Source organism: Akebia trifoliata, chromosome 16 (assembly GCF_017979445.1).
Source record: "Akebia trifoliata isolate Shusen 1 chromosome 16, ASM1797944v1, whole genome shotgun sequence".
Classification (NCBI taxonomy): domain Eukaryota; kingdom Viridiplantae; phylum Streptophyta; class Magnoliopsida; order Ranunculales; family Lardizabalaceae; genus Akebia; species Akebia trifoliata.
Genome location: NC_141390.1, coordinates 7,498,151 through 7,518,373, shown reverse-complemented (window position 1 = coordinate 7,518,373; position 20,223 = coordinate 7,498,151). Strand labels below are relative to the sequence as shown.

General features: G+C 35.2%; 1 protein-coding gene across 3 annotated transcripts; it reads left to right on the top strand.

The window, feature by feature from the left end:
• The first annotated feature begins 534 nt into the window (after positions 1–534).
• On the top strand, positions 535–20,169 carry LOC147382482 (uncharacterized). Of its 3 annotated transcripts, XM_086427624.1 has the most exons (7): positions 752–2,484; positions 2,576–2,760; positions 6,760–6,860; positions 7,462–7,539; positions 7,726–7,797; positions 16,506–16,606; positions 18,361–20,169. In XM_086427624.1, exons 2-7 carry the CDS (start codon positions 2,749–2,751, stop codon positions 18,927–18,929), a joined length of 933 nt encoding a protein of 310 aa, XP_086283750.1. In that variant the 5' UTR covers positions 752–2,484; positions 2,576–2,748; the 3' UTR covers positions 18,930–20,169. The 3 variants fall into 3 exon arrangements, with proteins under 3 accessions (XP_086283749.1, XP_086283748.1, XP_086283750.1); XM_086427623.1 differs by lacking the exons at positions 752–2,484; positions 2,576–2,760 and adding an exon at positions 535–659; XM_086427622.1 differs by lacking the exons at positions 752–2,484; positions 2,576–2,760 and adding an exon at positions 545–659 and having other exon boundaries at positions 6,748–6,860.
• The last annotated feature ends 54 nt before the right edge of the window (positions 20,170–20,223 follow it).

The following is a 20,223-nucleotide window of genomic DNA, read 5'->3' as shown; positions in this document are numbered from 1 at the left end:
TCTATTAAAAATGATCAGAAATATTCTAAAATTTTACCCTTAAGTCCCACTTTCAAGATTTTCTTAAAATTCCACTACTTATTTTTTCCTCGAGATACGAATTAAAAATTCAGGATTTTACATTAGATAAAGGGAAAATTTACTCAAAGCCCCCATCCGATCCAAGTCAAATCTAAGCTGTGCCCTTCCAAGTAGACAATCCAAATAGAAAATTTGGAAGCACGTATGGTGTTTGGGTCATGGTTTTAAATATCGTTCATGAACAAAACAGATAGACGTCAAAATAATTAATTTTTTTTAAAATATAAATATTTATTGTCTAAATAAAATATAATTTTATTACTAAACACTTTCTAATCTACCTTATTTTCTATATATATAAAAGAAATTATAATAATTTTCATATAAATACTTGAGTAAATAATTGCAAATCGAGTTAAATGGTTTCCGCGACGAGTTGACTCGTCTTGCGATTCGAGACGAGTCGTCTAACCGAGTATTAAAACCATGGTTTGGATTTTGGATAACATATAGGTTACGTTACCCCCCTTCTCTTTCAAAAATCGCTGTCTCTTCTCCGCACTAATCGGTCTCTAGGGTTTTACTTTCCTTACATCAGCAAGAAATCAGTCGCCATTAAAATGACCCAATTTGCAATGGTAAGTAACAGCGCCCCTTTTTTATTCTCTCTCTCTCTTTCTATATGTAAATTTTGCACACTTTCTAATTCTTGGAAGTTCTTTAAAGTAAAGGTTCCAATCACAATTCGCAAAACGTTTCTTGCGACAACAAAATCAAGTTTTTTTTTCTTCCATTTGTTTGTATTAATTTAATACTCAAAATTTTTATTTGAAAAGCAAACAATTTTTCACAAAATAAAAATAAAAAAATAAAACTGGGAATTGTTCATGTTGAGCGATGTAGTCTAAGGCAACACCTAGGCAATGGTACTAAAAATATCATTTATTGACCCATTGATTGATTGGGAAGGTGCAGAACCGAAAATTTATCAACTTTGGACCCAATATTTGGATTTAAAAAAAAAAAAAAACAAAATCAGTTTGGTTGTTGTTTTTGTCACTTTTATCTTGTTATTAAGGTTTGAAGGTTGAAGGAAAAATAATATCTTAATGTTAAAGATGAGGGGGAAATTTTTTACCCTTGAGGTTTCATAGAATGGGTTTTTGGGGTGAAAATCTAGGATTTTTTTCCTAAAGTTTGAAGACCAGGATGTTTTGGTCATTTTGAATAGCCTTTTACAGAAGACCAAGATCAATGGGTATGTAATCAGTTTGAAAGCACAAGTGGGAAGATGATGCAAGTCAAACCAATCATCCTTCGAGGTTGCCAATCAAACCACATATTTACCTCCATCAACTAACAAGTTGAGAAATGCTACACCATTGGCTGGTTTCAAACCATTTGATCCCATAACTATACCGATCACATTGGTAATGATAGCAAGTCCATCATTGAAAAGAGTATTAATGGCACATAATATAGTCATATGGGAGCCATTTGGGCAACATGCTAAAGAAGGGAATAATTTCAGGTTCAATGGGGAGGACGTGTGGCTCACATGGGAGCCCAACCTTGCGTTGAGTGTTAGGATACGTTATTTTATTATATTTAGGATATACGACTATGGTATTTAATAGTTTAAGAATCTAGCTACTAATTAGGTATTTTATTATTTTAGGATTCGTTCTATTTTACTAATTTAGGAAGTTTTATTAAATTAGGAGTCTAATATTTGTATGTTGGAGTCAAAATCCTTCCTTTATAGATATTAGAAGATGTAATAAGTTTTTTCCAAGCGATCAATAAAAATAAATTAATTAAGTTGGAGGAAGATCCCCCTTGAAGTGGATCAAAATTGCCTATAGGATTTAGGATCCTATTATCAAGTATCAGTGCAAAAGATCTTGGTGCCAAAGATGGTAATTGGTAAGGGGTTGAGTGAGAAAATCGACTCGTTTGAGCCTTGGTTTGATCAAATAAACACTGATATTCACAAGTTGAAAGAAGGGATGTAGGCAATTTAAACCAGCCTGGAGTGTTTGGTTGCAGATCAACCACCAATTTAAGAAGGGCCACGTGCTATTGCTAATGTACAGTAAAGAGTAAAAAATTAACAAGGCGGAGACGCCATAGCCATAGCATGGTATCGTTGGATGACTCGTTCGATTGGGTTAATGTCACATGGATTCAATTCACTCTGGCCATATGGTCTTGCTTTGGCTCTCTGGAGTTCACGGATTCGGGTGCGGCATTATCTAAACTCAAACAAATTGATACAGTTCGTGAATTTCAAGGCCTATTTGAAAAGTTTGCGAATCGGGTTATCGATTTACTAGAATCATTTTTAATTTTTTTTTTTTCTTGGGCTTACGTGATGACATTCATGCTGGAGTTTAGTTACTTAGGCCTGGTTCACTAATTGAAGCATTCGACTTGGCTATTTGCCAAGAAGAAATGATTAAGGTAACCCAAAATTTTTCATTTTGCTGAGCAACAGCTCTTGAGCCAAAGGCACCTCCTGGGCTTCCTCCTATTAATCGGTTTTTCCTGGCAGAGCAAGTAGAGCAGCGATTGAAAGGTCATTGTTTCAATTGCGACGAACTTTTCAAACTAGGACATCGTTGCAAAAAACTTCAACTACTTTTGGAGATCGATGCGGATTTGTTGAAGGATGAAGTTGCTTTTGAAATTATTCCGACTTGAGGACAAGTTGTTTTGAAGAGGGGGATGGATGTTACGGTACGTTATTTTAGTATATTTAGGATATACAACTATGTTATTTAATAATTTAGGAATCTAGCTGCTAATTAGGTATTTTATTAGTTTAGGATTCTTTCTATTTTACTAATATAGGAAGTTTTATTAAATTAGAAGTCTAATATTTGTACGTTGGAGTCAAAATCCTTCCTTTATATATATTAGAGAATGTAATTCGTTTTTTTTCTAGCAATTAATAAAAATAAATTAATTAAGTTAGAGGACGATCCCCCTTGAAGTGGATCAAAATTGTCTATACTATCTAGGATCCTATTGTGGGTGTTCTTCATTGGAGGGCGAACGAGATAATCTGGGAAAACGCAAGTGATATGGGAGTTGAGGATTTGAGGGCCCAATTCGGTAAAAGAGTTGAGGACATGTAAAACAGTAGTTCATGGGAATTGGGAATTGGGCATTGGGAGCTTTCCCAAGCTTCATTTGTTCTCAACCAAACAGCCATAATGGAAGACCCTAGGAACTTATTAGGGTAGTTGAGAACATTTGATTATTTTCTTTGTCAAGGGCTTAATGTACCTAGTCATCTTTCTGGGAAGGGTGGAGGGGGTTGAAAAAATATCTATAAATAGGGGCATAGTGTGGGTTGTTGGAGCATTTCGTAGTCTATTTCCTGTTTTATTTGAGTATCTTTGAATACGTGAGTTCTTAGTGTAAGGCTTCATTCTTACCTTTGGCAGCTGCAATTGTCTTGTTGAATGAATCATTCCTTTGAGTTTTGCTTCGTTTCTTTTTTTCTTTTCCCTGATTTTGATTGGTAATTAGATATATGGGCAATGGCATCAAAGTCCATAGGCTCTTTCCTTTTTGACCAATTGGTCCTTTCTGTTAAGTGACAAAGTTGTTGCGCACATTGTTTGGGTTACCATGTTGAAATGAAACAAAGAGACGAAAGTGCTATTACTTATGCAACATCACAATTAATAAATAGGTAGTTGACTCTTTCACTTGCTTTGCACATTATGCAATGAGCCTTAGTCATCATTTTTCAATGATTTAAGTTGTTGACGATTATAACCAGTATGCCAATTTGTGGTGGCTGGGGTATTTGGAGGGACTAGTCTTACTTCCAAAAGTAGTAGGGACACTTTGTCTTAAAAAAATATAATTAAATTGATTAACTATCAGTATCTTGCCTAGTATTAGCTTCAAAATAAATGCGTCTACCATTGGACTAACTGATTTTCCCCAAATAAAATCCCTTGGAGGAAACTCCCCTTCATCCTTTGTATTAGAATAGACGATCTCATTGAGATGTTCCCTTTTCAGGTATCTTTAGCAAGTCACTTCTCTTTTTCATTTAGATTGATGGTCAAGTCTTCAAGTCGTAATCTTTTTCTTGACAAGGTTTCTTATGAATATGAGATGCCATATAATCAAGTTGCTCTTCTTGTGAAAAAATTTCATTCACATTGTATTGGGGTTGGTGGCAAGCCGAGCCTTGATAAGCTCCCCAGGAAGGGTAGGTCAAGTGTTCGAAACCCCACGAAGCAATGAATTCCTTGGGGCCATCCTTTAGGGTCCAGTTGACCCTCGACTTAACCAGTTGTATGTAGGACTTTTCGAGGGGGCGGTGCATGTGACTAGTCTCACTCGAAAGGTGGGGATACCCACGATAAGTGGAAAACAAAGACATTGTATTGAAAGTCTGGAAATTGGTGTTCGCATTGTAATCTCAAAAAGAGAAATCACCCAAGCATTGGGTGATTTAAATCTCAAGGAGGAAACGACCTTGTCCATCATTAGGGAGGTCCAAAATGGTATAGCTGAAAAAAGAAATGGCGTCTGTGATTTGTAAGGAAGAGATAAGTTTGATAAAAAAAAAAAATACAGAGAATCGAATGGATTAACGTAGGTTTTAACTTAAAGTTCTTTCTTCTATATGCTAATGCTAGAAGCTAGAAGAAGATAAAACATTTTCCTGGAAGTAGATTCATCTTTTTTAGGGAAAGAAATTTTCTGCCTTCCAGGCATTGGGCCTCTTTTCTCTCTTTAGAAGTACAAGCGATAAACTGGCTTAAAGAAAAATAAATGCTTGTAATGATGACTGATGAAGGCAAAACACTAGGTCCAAATGCAATTTCAATAACATTCTATAAGGCTTGTTACTGATCAAAAAGCAACACTTAGTTCTTACTATATCAGGTGTGAAACTACACCATTTCTGGTTTGTGCTTCCTGTATCGTGCATTCATGTCCATTTAATCACCCAATCAATGGCTATGTGTATGCATTGATTATCTTGCAGTAGGATTCTAAAGGTTTTGATTAAATAAACACCTTGGAATTGAAGGTGGCACTTTGGTGATGTGGTAAAGTCCACGCATGTTAATATGACATACCTAGATCAAAACCTTGCCTTCACACGTACACCTACAAAAAATAAATAAATAATAGAGATAAGAGTTGAAGGTAACAACTTGATAGCTTGGTAAAATTAAGAGTGGTAATACCACAAACCTAGTATGAGTTGAAGGTAACAACTTGATAGCTTGGTAAAATTAAGAGTGGTAATACCACAAACCTAGTATGGGTTGGAAATTCATTTTCCTAGTGTTTGATTGGATTTTTTCATGGAAAATGGATTTTCACCCTCCAAAAATCCACCCCCAAATTCCATCCCTAAAATTTAAACCCTCATCTCTCATCATTTTCTTCTTCCCAACCACCACCACCACCGCCGATCACCATCGACGTAGATCTCTAGTGCCGGTTGCCCACCCTGTCTTCTTCGTTTTCTTCTCCCATCGTCGCCGCATCTCCCCTCCCTTTCTACTTCTTCTTCTTTCTCCTCCCCCCTCCACCCCACCCCAACCCTACTCTGCTCCCACCTCTCTCCCTTTCTTTTTGTCACCCCTTGCTCTAGCCCCTCTATCTCTCCCTCCCTCCTCACCCCCTTCTTCTTCAGTTCTTCCTCTTAATTTTTCCCTTGTATTTTCTAAATGTAATCAAACAATAACTTTGGTTTTTCCACCCTACCCATTTTTCCATTGATTTCAAAATCCATGGAGAATGAATGTCCATGCTATCAAACAGACCCTTAGAATACTTCAATGGAATGTTGTCACATTCTTTGCTACACCTCTATTGCTAAGGATGATAAGTGATATATAACATTGTTATAAACGGAAAAATGTGTTTCTCTTTGCTACACCTCCACAAGAAAAATGTGTTTCGTGAGTCCTTTTTGGACGGTGAATAGAGTGCTGTGGAGGCTCTTTCCTTTTTCCCTTTCTTGGGTAATTTGGAATGAGTGGAACAGCAGGTGCTTTGAAGATAAAGGTGTGGAAGTGTCGGAGGTGGTATTGTCGGTTCTCTCTTGTCTCTTCTTTTGGTCCAAGGCTTTTGTGGAGTTTAGGGTGTTTTCTTTGCGGATTTTATCGCTCCTTGGGATTGGGTTTGTTGTATTGCTTGTTCTTAATTTCTCTTTGTGCTTTCTCTTCATGACCACTTTATTAATAAATTTTGTTACCTATCAAAAAAAAAAAGAAAAATTTGTTTCTTTCATATTTTTTTTGTACATTTCCATTGTCTACATTCCTGATTAGGCCACTTCTTGAACTAGTACACACTTACGTCTAAAACATGATCAGTAAGCTGTGCTTGGACTTTACCTCAAAAAGAAGAGAAAGCTTCATGGGAAACAGTGCAAGAAGTTATGATACAATAGGTAAACCTTAAGGGTGTAAAAATGATATGAAGCATATGTATCAATGATATAAACCATGCTTGGACCTTTTACTTCAAAAAGAGAGGGCTCCATGGGAAACATTGCAAGAAGTGTATGATACAATAGGGAACCTTAGGGTCTAAAAAGGATATGAAACATATTTATCAATGATATAAACATTGAGATAAACTATGAGGCTTTGACTTTATTTGTGGCTTCCTTAATTTTAATGGTTTTCTTATATTGAATTTCTTTTGTTCTCCAAATATGTTTTTATCACCAAGATAAACCTGCAGGTTGAGGAGTTGGCTTTTCTCATCAAGGATAATTTAACGTCCAAGCATCTTATACTCTCAGTTGAAGAAGCCTTGGTTGACTTCCTTCAGAATGATACAAGGTAATTTATACTAAAAGGATTGGGAAGGTTTGTTACTGTGTGACGATAAGTTCTACTTTTCTTTTCAACATACTTTTGTTTCAGTCTTGGTAAAAATCATAATGTTTCACCGAAACATCATGAAATGGAATGGAACTTCGAACCATAACTGCTATTTTCATAATACCTTCAATTTGTATTGAAATTATTTCTATGTTTAGCCCTAGTGTTGCACACTTGTATGTGACAAACCCAAACTTCCCTAAAAGTATTGGGCACTCTCTGATCCTTGTGAGCTTCCTATGGTTTTCTTTGGAGACACTTATGTTATTTGATTTAAATTCCAACACGTGAGGTTATTTTCAACTTTATTTCCAGTACAAAATAGTCAACTGCAAGAATTTCCAATAAAGAAGGAAGATGAGATCATGTATATCGTGATAGTCAAGTGGATGAGTACATGGTAGCGTAGAGGAACTGAACCCTTCACCAATTTTTCTCCAGAACTGCCATAAGTCTAAAACTGGGAGTCTGAAGTTTTATTGTAATGACTTAACAAGAAAAACAAAGTTTTGTTGAAATGTGGGATATGTAAGTTACAATAAAACATGTTTGACTGCAGTCCAGATGCCATCTTGGAGCTGGAACCGATGAGTCCTTACAACCGTCTTCTTTTGCATCGTCTTGCAGATATTTTTGGGTATGTCACTTTATCATAACTTAAAATGAAATTGAATTGTTTCCCATTCACCATCAAGCCTTAGCCCACAGGTATGGGTTCGGCTAAACAAATCTTGTTCCTACATTCCAGTCTATGCAGATGCCAATTCACATGGGTCACTTTACTGTTTGTTTCAATGGTTTTTATTGTTGTTTTCATGTGTAGGTTCGCCCATGAATCTGTTGGTGAAGGAGACAATCGTCATTTGATTTTGGAGAGATGCCCAGAATCATCAATGTATGTTGAAGTACCATAGCCTTTTTTTCCGGAAACCTTTATTGTCATATTTTCATTTCATAGTCTTCCATTCCTGCTATGTTAGCTTCAAAGCAAGCTGAAAAGTTCTATACAACCTTTGGTTGGCATAGCAACTGTTGTAAATTTTCTTCTTTGACATGATTTTATGACTCATATTTTGCACACAAGTAGCATGTCAATTTTCTAGTTTTGGAATGTTTTGTAATTGAATGTAATATGCATTCTTGTAATTGTTTGATCGACATTTTTTTTAATATTTATTATTTATAATTGCAATGATTTGGTCTAGATAAATGTCATTGAAATACTGGTGATAGTGTTGTACTCTATATGATACCCCAACTATAGTAAGTTTGTGTTTTATATGCAGAAAATACAAATAAGTTGGAAACGTCTAATTCAGCCGTTTTTATTAATTTTTCAGAATAATTTGAGTATAATTGAGGTATCACAACTTATTAATTATTCAGAATAATTCGAGTATAATTGAAGTGCCAACTTAGCTTAGTAGTAAGATGTGTGGGGTGTTGTACCCACGTCCCAGGCTCAAACCCCCTTGAACCCAACTTCATTTGCAAATTATGATTTTAGGTATAGAAATTCTATTGCAAATTATTTGATAATTTTTTTTTCAATAAAATCATATACATCACAAAATATTTATTATTCACGATAAATAACATATTTTTTGATAGGTAAAGATAATTTCATAAATCAAAACGGAGGTTGAAGGGATGAGCTGAAAGGAAAAAATACAAACCAACCAAAAGGCAAGCAAGCCGTCGAAAAAAGGAGAAAACATTATCCCATATCTATATTACAAACCCTCTCCCATCTAACTAAGAAGTCTTCAAAGAAAATACCCCTAAACTCTTTAAATCTTTTACACCAAAAAAATAGCAAGGCTATGACTTCCAAAACCATGTCATGCATCTCTTTTCCTTTATTCTCGAACACTCTTTGATTCCTCTCCTTCCAAATCAACCAACACATTGCAAAAGGCACTACCAAATCCCAAAAAATCTGCTTTGCCTTGGTGAAAAGTCCACCACTGAAGGGCAACGTAAAATCAAATGATTTGTTGATTCCCCATCTGACTTGCAAAGGCAGCAAGAATTGGTTAAGTAAAACTCTTTCTTTCTCAAGATGTCAATGGCCGGCAATCTTCCGAGCGTAGCGAGTCACATAAAAACATGTATCTTGATATATCAAAGCTAAAATCAAATATACCGCAGTATTTCCGTGATACAAACAGATATCTTACTATTTTTTCAATTTGTAGAATATAAATATAAAACCAATATATGTTTTTTTCCTACTTGCTTCGTTCTCTCTCCTCTCAGTGGTTTATGTGAAGTAGAGGAATAACTTATCCCCTTGCTTTCATGATTTCACCTTCATTTGCTCCCTCTCGACCTTCTATCACCGTCTTTTCTCTCCATTGGTTGTAATAACTAACACAATACAATAGGTTTCCTGTCATTCCCTCTCAAAATGGATTGTGACAGTCTTTTAGGCCCATGTACCCCATGAATATTCATCCTATCTCTTAGTGGACCTACACACAAAATTTATTATGATTGCTCATAAATAGATGATCGAATTAACTACCAAAAAATAATCAAACCAAAAAAATTCTAAAATCTAACTATCAGTAGTTATTAATAAAGTCAATGGGTATCCTCATCCATAAACATAGTGTGGCTTAGTAGTAGTAGTAGTGAAGTGCATCTAGACATAAGTGATTTGTTTATTCACCATTGGAAAGATGTACAAGGATGGAAACAACATGAAGAAAGTTAACACAAATTGTCAGAATTGTACACTAATAAGTAACAAGAAGTAAGAAAAAGAACTATTGAATGAAACTAAGGGACATGACTCAATCATGATCCCTACAACCATGATGATTGATGAGCCGATGCATTGTGGTTTCAGTGGTTGTGATCAAATATTGGATTTATCTGCTAAATGGTAAGATAACATTGTTACTAGTCCACATTTTTATGACCTATGCTTCTAGAACCCAAAACAGTTAGTGTGCATCTGCTAGGTGAGACTTGCCAATACTTAACCTCCTTTTTATCGCCTTTGTATAGGCTTTTGATGCCCAAATCAAACCTAATGGGATGGGGACATCAAAGCTTAAAGAGTAGATTTTATTTTTATTTGATTTTTTGTTTTAGGACATTATTTTTATGTTTTTAGGCTTATTTTCATGTTTTATTGGCTCATAGTCTTAGTATAATGTTTAGGGTATTAGTTTGGTAAATTTAGTTTGCCTTTTAGGTTATTTATTTAGTATTTTATTTTTATTAGGACTCTTGGTTGATTTTCTATATTTATAGATTGTATTAAGGATTATTGATAGAGTTATGAATAGAATAAAGAAAGTTTATGTTTTTTTATTGTTTGGATGTTGGTGCATTCAACGTGGTGATGCCATGGAAATCATTGGGGTGATTCCAAGGTAAAATATCATTTTTTTTTCTTTAATCTTCTAACCCTTTCAAGAAACCAACCCATAAACTCTGTTTTTTTTTTCCCTTGATTTTTCAATAAATCCTGAATTCTTAAATCTTGAATTTTTGAATCCTCTTTCCCACAACCTTTAATTTTTAATTTACAAACCTCAATCTTTAACCCTTTCCTTTATCTTTTGAACCTAAATCCTTAATTGTAATTTCAGAATGTTGTAATTAATCCCTTGGGGTTTACTTGAAACTTTTTAGGTAATCCTATTGTAGCCAAAATCCTTAACCCATACCCAATTCCCAAACCAAATTTCCTAACCCATCCACATATTCATTTTCTTCCCTCACCGTCTTGCATCATAATGTTTTGTAGCTCATGCAATATGAGCTAATTGGATATGAATCAATAACATGGACCAAATTTTGTTATATTGGACTTGGCACCCATGTGTGACTAGCTTATTTGTTATGGTCAGAGTCGATGCCCAACCTTGTTTTGCTAGGACAAGAGCATGGATATGGTTCTAATATGACAATCTCCAATGTTATTGCTAATTGATACTTAATGAATCCCACTGGACCAAGTCGTATTTTGGCCCAAAATCATCAAATTAGATCTGGAGGAAGGATGCTATATCAATTACACAACAATCCTTTTCATTGAAACAAGTCTAATAAATTGCAATTGTTCTTTTCACTTTCTTTTGGTTTTATTACCTTGGCTTGAACAAGGTGCTAGTGTTGCAGTGACTCGAGTTTTGAAGGTGACGGATAGTATATTTTAGTGGAGGATAAAATATTTTTTTAGGGAGAAAGTAAGCTAGAGAGAGTTGAATTGGGCCATATGTGTCAGTGTGGGGCCCATCTATTTTTGTAAATTAAGGGATTTAATTCCCTGTCCCAAAAAAGAAAGAAAAGAAAAATCAAGGGGTTTTTAGATAGAGGATGAAGATGATGGCATTTAAGTCATTTTATGTTAGTCTCTCTTAGTAAATCATGACCAAAGGGTATGGCACCAGTTTTAAGCAAAAAAAAGGTTTCGAAAGCCCTTAGCTCTTCAAGGTAATCAAAGGTGAAAGAAGACAGGGTATCCAAGGGGACGATTAGAAGAGGAGGGAGAGAGGGCAGCTAGGGCATCCTTGATGTGGTGTGTGGCAATTCCAAAACAGAAAAAAGGAAGAAAGGGAAAAGAAAAGAAGGAAAGCAATAGGAAGATTGTCAAGCTTATTAGGTTTTCTATTTTTAGCTATTGCAGGGTATGGAGTGATACCCTTAGAGAATCTTCAATACTAACGCCAAATTTACCTTTAGCAATTATTTTTGAGACAATAAAATGCAAAAATGGCAAATTTGGCACAATAAACTGCAATGCATCAACCCAAATTTTCCTTTAATAATTCTATTTTTCTCATTTTTCTCCTACTAACCACCTATCAATTACAATCATTCTTCTTATCAACAACCATTTATCCCACCAACCACCATTCATTCTATTTTTTATAAATTTTCAACATTTTTTTATCATCAATATTCATATTCCACCACTTGAGTAATTTAAAGAAAGTCATTTTGATAGGAGACTCTGATGAATCTTTTATCTAATGAAAATTAGATAACGAATGTGGTACAATTTCTTGCTTCAAAGTTCTACGAAATAAAAATTGTAACAAGATGACTAATCAACTCGACATGTCAGTTCTTTAAAAGGTCAACGAAACATTTATTATAATAGAATCTCCTGCAATGAGAGATTAATTAAAGATTATTTCACTGAGAATCTTGTCTACCTAGCGAATATTTTTTAAAAGCGATTGGATCGTCCATTATTTCTTCGTATCCTAAATTCTATGCAAAAGCATGATGATTGTTTCGTTCAAAAGAATGACATTATTGGAAATGTCGGGTTATCATGCCTATTGATGTTGTGGATGAATATGTGAGAATTGGTGAAAGTATGACAATCGAGTATTTGAAGAGATTTTTTAGAGCAATCATTAATAATTTTGAAGAAGAATATCTTAAATTATCAATAGAGGCATATGTTGTTACTTGTTAGACTACTACAAAAGGGGGAGAAACATGAGTTTCCTGGAATGCTGGGAGCTTGGCTTGTATGCATTGGATATGAGAAAATGTTTGGTTGTATGGCATGGATAATAAATCGACCATGTACATGAACCGACAATTATACTTGAGGTAATGGCGTCGTATGACTTGTGGATATTGCATGCCTGAGTCCCACAATGATCTCAACGTTCCTGATCCATCCCATGTTTTTTTCGAGCTCGTTGAAGTGAAGGCCGTGCTCTTGCTCCCAACTACACCATCAATGGTCTCCAATTCATCAGTGGGATATTATCTTATTGATGGTATGGGCAACCATTGTCCAAATGATTTCCCAACCTCAAGGCTTGAACGAATTATTTGTAAAAATGCCAGAGGCATATCGAGAAGATTTGAAAAGAATGTTTGGGGGTACTCCAAGAATGTTTTCCTATTGTACGAGGGTTGACCTAATTTTGGAGTCATGAAGATCTTAACTACATCATAAAGTCGTGTTATTTTGCACAACATAATTATTGAAGATTAACGTGATGATTCTATAAATAATGAATATAATGCACATGAAACAGAAGCTCAAGTTCAAGTCTCACAAGACAATTTTTATTCATAAAGTTAATTGCGTGTCACCATATGGTTCTATCTTTTGTAATCTATCATATACACTTCACAATGACCTTATCAAACACGTGTGGTCACGAGAAGGGCTTTGAATGAGTGTTAATTGTATGTGTTTGTAATATTTATGGAGTTTGAATGAGTGTTTAACTGTATGTGTTTGCAATATTTATTGTTCTATGAATAAAAATATTCTTAATGTGATGCATGGTATTTTAAAAAGCTTCAAGTCATAAAAATTAAAAATTCAACGTGCCTATAGTTTGGCCAAGATCTATTCTTGTGATACTCATAATAAGCTTTTACTTGAGTCCCCATGTTGGAAGTATCCATCATCATAATTTTTATGTCATCTTTCTCTTTCTACTCCTTTTTATTCATCTCCTCCACCACTTTTATCTTTCTTTCTTCTATTTTGGCTTCTCTCTTCAATGCCACATGTTTGTTTGTTAAGTTTTTTCCATTAAATCACAAAAATGTGATCTCAAAGCATCTGCAATCTTGCTTTTCCTACATGATTGTTTTTTCGGGCTTCCTTTAGATATGCCTCTTAGTTCTTGGGGGGTCAATGCTACATCTTTTTGGATTTGGTCGGGGAATTGAGAGAAATGTGTGTTTCTTGTTGTAAGAGTTTGTCTTCTTGTGGAGAGCATGAATGCTATGTTGTAAGATTGCCCAACAATTCTCCAAAGAAAATTCTATGTTCTTAATCTCATGATACAACAATTTTTCTTGAAAAACCTAAAGATGGATTAAAAAAATTAGAAATGTAAACACAAGTTAATTATTAGGAATATTAATGAAAATCTCACCTTGCTCGCTTCAATTATTCTATTTTGTTGTCTATTTTCATTTTGTGTGAGGTACCAGTGGAATGTATTGCAACTCTGCATGATAATGCCCCAATAATATTGGAAAGAAGCCTGTGTTCGTGCAATTTGACCGTCGATGTAATTTGAAACACCCGATTTTAAAAATTGATTTGTGTTTGAGTTGCCAACAACTTGATCTTGAGTGATACTCAACCAGGCATTGCAAATTAATTTATCTTGAGTAACCGTGAATGATTTTCCCCTCTTATTGAGGTGTTGATTGTCTTCCATATTTTTGAAAAATAAAAGTTTTTAGATAAAAATTTCAAGAACAAAAGAAAGCAAATAGAAAATAGCATACTACAAACAATGAGATTGGATAGGGCATATATAACGAATATTTTTTTGAAATGTTCTTGGAGGGTAAAATTGCCAAAAACATTGAAAAGATCTTTTATAACCGTTAGAGGGTAAAATAGTCAAATATTTATAATACCAATTTATAGCCTTTTATGGCATTCTTGTAAATACATGTTGATATCAGAGCCGTTGATGGTAACTCTGTAATAAAAATTCAAAATATTGACTTTTTCAAAATTTGAGATGATTGATGGAAATTTAAAAAGGATGATGTCATGCACTATCTCAACATTTGAGATATGCTATTTCCGATTCCAAATTTGGAATATGCTCAATTTGAGGGACGGATAGCACTAGTGTTGGAGATGTATTTTTATAGGAGATTCTATATTTTAGAATTGTCATACCAATTTGAGACGCAGTTGGAAATTCTATCACGATAAATGTTTCGTCGACCTTTAGAAGAACCAATATGTCGAGTTGATTGGTTGTCTTGTTGTGTTTTTAATTTTGTAGAATTTTGATGCAAAAGTTACGTCACATACGTTCTCCGATCTTCATTGGATGAAGATTTATCGAAGTCTCCTTTAAAAATGACTTTCCTCAAATTACTCATTGTAGTGTTAGAATATTAATATTGAGGATAAAAAAATGTTGAATATATAGCAAATAGAAGGAATGGTCTTTAGTAGGATAAATGATTGTGAATTGTTGTTGGTAGGAAGAATGGTTGTGATTGATAGGTGGTTGGTAGGAGAAAATGAGAAAAATAGAATTTGCGAAAGACAAATTTGGGATGATGCATTGGAATGCATCGTGCCAAATTTGGCATTTTTGCATTTTATTGTCTCAAAAAATATGATTGCTAAATGTAAATCTGGCATTTAGAGGATGGATAGCACAAGTGTTGAGACATGTTTTTATAGTTGATTCTATATTTTATGATTGCCATCCCAATTTGAAATGCCGTTGGAGTTGTTCTTATTCCTGTCACATAGTATAGTATGTAATGGAATTTTAGGTTTGGTTTTGTTGAGTGTTGTTGCGAGTAGTTTTGTTAGTAAGTATAACTAGATTCACATGTGAGTCTAATGGGATTTTTGTCTTGAATCTAATGAAATTTCTGTTTTATGTAATGTGTCTTTCAAGTTGATTAGAATTTGCTCGTTCCTATCGGCATGAGAAGGCAATAAAGTTGGAAGGGTATTATTGGAAAAAAAAGGGAGAAGAGTGAAGGCAATATATTAAGTTGAAGGGTGTTCTTGAAAAGGGGGTTAGAGAAAGCAAGGCAATAAAGTTGGAGGGGTATTGTTGGAAAGGAGGAGAAGAGAAAAGGCAATAGTTGAAAGTTGTCGTCTAGATGTGTACTGAATTGAATTTGAACTCCTCTTTGTTAGGGGATTACTTTGGGGGAGGGGATAACTGTCCTGTTTAATAGGCAATAGTTGAAAGTTGTTGTCGAGATGCATACCAAATTGAATTTGAACCCCTCTTTGTGAGGGTATAAACATTTTTTTTATTTTGGGGGGGGCCGCGGGGGGGGGGAGGGGGGATATTGTGGGTTTCAATGATGAGGATAAAAATTTGTGTGATTATTTAATAGCAACACTGGAGAGAGATTGTAAAAATATTATAGATAGTGTAAGCTTTTCAAAGGAGGGAGGGGGGATATTGTGGGTTTCAATGATGAGGAGAAAAATTAGTGTGATTATTTAATAGCAACACTGGAGAGAGATTGTAAAAATATTATAGATAGTGTAAGCTTTTCAAAAGAGGGAGGTAGGGAGTTAATGAGGATAAAATTTATGTGATTATTTAATAGCAACATTAGAGAGAAATTGTAAAAATATTAGAGAGAGATTTAAGTTTGGTTGATATACTTTGAACCTAAGAAGTGCATGGACTAGTGAATTTCAGAGAGTAGCTGTTTTACTTGCAAGATTCTGTATTTTTAATTAATTAGTTTTGTAGATCATTTCATATAGAGTTGTGCAGCAATGAGGAGTGTGTTTAAGCAGCATTCCTTCTGTATTTTTAACATAATCATGAAAACTTGTGGCGGTGAGGCAACTTTCATTTGTTTCTAGTAAGAAAGTTAACAACCATCATGTGTAGAAATTTTCTAAGGTTTTATAAAGTATCTTGTGTTGTAGAAAATTTTAATTTGTGTTTTGTTGGATAAGTAATCGGAAAAGTTCCATTGATTGCAACTAATGGCGAATGGCCATATTTTTCCAATTGTTCCACTTTGTTGAAGAGTGATGGTTCTGTCATTTGAACCCTAGATCTTTGGGTCAAAGTGCCTAGTTTCCCCATAAAGACAACCTACTGATGGAATAACCTTTTTTGTTTGGACTTGCAGACCTTCAATCCTTGTTAGTGATATTCTGTGGCAATATGATGAGTATCAATCTCCTACTACTACCTCCCACCAAATCTTAAGGAGACAAGAGGCTTTACCAGGTATTGCATTTCCCTCATCCATGGGTGTTATCACTGCTGCCTGCTTTACTACTTGCATGTGTTTCATAGTAGTTCACACCTTCATGGGATATAAATATGTTTGTGCTACAATATTTTCAGTTCCTATTTCTTTGGTTCAAAGTGAATTTAATGAGCATGTACAATACAGAACTTTTGGCAACACCATAGATGTGTGGTTTTGTGCTGCTGCTTCTTCAATGATGGGTATTTGTGTTTGTTTATAGGCAACCATTCTTTCGGAGACTGAGCTTGTACTAGTTGAGCATTGGCTTAATATATCTTCTCTAAGATCTGGTGGATGGGGTTGTACAGCAATCCTTCCTAGTTTGTCTCTTACTATTTCCATATCTTTGGGTTGTAGGGCTTAAAATGGGTCTTCTGGTCGGATCCGAGTATATCTATATTCAGATCCAAATTTTATATCCAGTTCGATCCAACTTGGATCCTATTATTAGCTAAAATCACGTCCAAATAATTTTACTTTCTCTAAATCCGGATACAACCTGGCTGAATTACTTTATTCAATTTTACCATTATAATTCTTTTATTTAATATGAATTCATGTTATAGTAAAGTAGTAGAAAAAAAAATATTTTGAATAACCTAAAAATTAATTTTCAAAGCAATATATTATTCAGATCTAGGTGGCTACAGGGATGGATCCATATCCGACCCAGATCCAACTCGGGTCAGGGGACATCAACCTATATTTTTATTAGGATCAAATCCTTGGGTCCAAACCCGTTAGCTTCGGATCACTTGGAGTTCGGATAAAATCCGACCCATTTCATGCCCTAGTGGGTGGTGGTTTGGTCTCTCTAGGGCATGTTTCTTGGTATCATCTTTCTTGAGTGCAGGGCTCCAATATTTTGGTTGCTTTCAAATCAAGTGTTGACCCTGAGTTTGTATTCTAATCTGTATGGGGCGTTATCTAAGTTCCCATCTTTGTTCTAACAGATGATCAAGAAACCATCACAATAGGATTCTTAACTAAGTAATCAGTAGAATGGAGGAAGATGAAGGAAGCAATTCATTAACAAGATGGAAAATTCCCCAAAAAACAAAATAAGAGGTTTATAAGCATTTTGGATGGAAACTAAAACAATTAATACGATAGCTCAATTTTCCGTCCTTGGAAAATGTACGCATGCCATGGGAGATATTGCAAACAATTTAGAAGCAAATCAGAACACACTTCAACTCATTACACTGACCTTAAGAAACCATTTGCATTAATAAACAAGATAAATCGCAAGTGTTACATGTTGATGGACATATCAAAGTCTCAGATCCCCACAAATCCAAATGCTAACACATCTATACAGTATACTTCCTATGTTGGGAAATATACTTCCTTAAAGCTCTTTGCTTCATGTCTAGTATTTGATTATAAAGTCTGCATTTAGATAAGCTGATGTACATAAAATTGATATGTGTAATATATAAAATAATAACTGAAAGTTAGTGTTTGAATAAATTAAAGATTTCTTTGATACAGTCAATTGGCATGTATCAGAGAATTTTATGTTCCACTCAAATAACGATAATTTTTCTGTGCACAATGGATATGTGCTTTTAGAAACCTAGGCCATTGATGATCTATTGGAGCTTCTCTTTTACTTCTGCTTACAATGGTATCTGAAATATTGTTACCGATGTATTTCATCCATCTTATATGTATAGGTAGTTCACTTCATCCAATTAACCTGAGGCTGTGTATTTGCTTCTTTCAGCCCTAAAGAAAAATCAAGATTCCTTGCATTCTTCCTTAGAGGAAAGAGAAGCAGCTTATCTCGCTGCTCGTGAACGGATCTTTTCAGTGGATGCTAGTGAGATCAAAGAATCAGTCACACCAACACCACGTAACATCCCTGTAGTTGCGCGTCGGATGATTGCGCATGCGTTGGGCCAAAGAATCCATTCTGGTTCACCAAATGAGAAAGCCACCCTTCCACATAGTAAAGAAGATGAAGAATTGAGAACCACAGAGAAGAAAGAAGACCATCTGAATCCGAGCTTGAGAATTTCACGGGAAACCACTCTTATGTCTGGCCAAAAAGTGAGCTCATCCAGTAGTGCATCACCGAGTGAAGGAAAGGTGCATAAGAAACCAACCAACAATAGATCCGCAAATAGTGGTGGAACCCGTGGCAGAGTTGTTAGCAAGGACAATTTGAAACAAGAACATATGGGGGCCGCAAAGAGGATCTTTGCTCATGCTTTAGGCCTACAAGGAGCCAAGGAGATAAATAATTCTCTTATTTTGAAATGCAATGAAGCAAAAACGACTGACAAGGAGTAGATGCAGAGTAAGTTGGAAACCACGAAAGAAATGGTTTAATACTTGAGGGTGTTGTGTATTGCCAAATGCAGCTGTAAATGAGCATTTTAATGGTTTAAAGTCTCGACCATTCTCTGTTACTTGAGAGGACAGACAGTAGAGTAGCTGTCGGAAGTTATTTTGAGATGTTATGGAACCAACTCAAATTTCGGTGCATTTTTTGTGTAGTGGGGACAGTCTCAGAAGTTTTTGCATGTTTCAGCAAAGAGAGATTCTGTTGCCACACCAACTTTTACAAACGCCTCACCAATTCATATGTAAATCACCAAAGAATTAGCAAACTTCTGGGGGTGGTGTTAGCAAAAGTTTGTGTGGCAATAGAAGCTCTCCTCAACAAACTGAAGATGCACAGAAGCTAGGATTGGTCTGAGAGCTGAATCTGGATCTGTAGGTTGCTTAAATCAAGGTATTGAGAGAACCTTGATTCATATTGGTGGCTGTTTTGTGCAAGAAGGTTATGTTCGTCTCGTCTCCTCTTGTCCCCTCTCTTCTCGCCCAATATCAAGCTTGAAGTACAGTTGCTGAAGACACGGGTCTCTTAACTGAATACTAGATAGAAAAAAGGTGTTATGAAACCAGACAGATGGGAAGCAGCTTGAATGATAATGTTCTTTTAAGCCAACTCATTTGGTGATCTCTTTTGTTAAACTTTGCATAATATGCTCAAAATCGATGAACCCAAACAGAATGAAACTTAAGAACAAAGATATATGTATGGTATTGGTAGCTGTTGTGATTAGTTATTTTGTTGGTTGATGGAAAAACGTAGGAATGTACAGTTAGAAGATGATATGGACCCCCCAGTGAGAACCTCCAATTCCTTAGGGGGTGCACTCTGTCCCCATTTGTGGACGAATTATTCTCCTGTAATCATTTTGTCTCCCACACAGCTTTGCCCTCTTTCACTGAAGAAGAAAGAATCATCTTCCCAGTGGACAGAGACTTGATCAAATGGGTGAAAAGCATACTGCTCAAGAAAACAAACAAGAACCAGGTGAGAACAGAGATCCGCAACAGCAGTGCCCACATTCTACTAACATCTTTGTTTCGAGTGAAATAAGATGATTAATATTTCAAGTTGCCCTCATGCGTTGGTGTGTTACTTTCTTCTCTCCCCACTGCAGTGTACTTTGTTAAGTAACATTTTTTGTTTTTGTTAATCAAAGCGTCTTAGTGGTTAAGATATTAAAGGGTTTTCAAATGTGCAATCCACTACATTGGTACTTTGGCTATAATCATTTGATGGTAGAGACTT

What these genes read in the sequence shown, in the direction of transcription:
- LOC147382482 (XM_086427622.1), top strand. An exon ending in AGATGCCCAGAATCATCAAT is followed by an intron (nt 7,798 to 16,505) that starts GTATGTTGAAGT and finishes TTGGACTTGCAG; the next exon opens with ACCTTCAATCCTTGTTAGTG. An exon ending in GAGACAAGAGGCTTTACCAG is followed by an intron (nt 16,607 to 18,360) that starts GTATTGCATTTC and finishes TGCTTCTTTCAG; the next exon opens with CCCTAAAGAAAAATCAAGAT.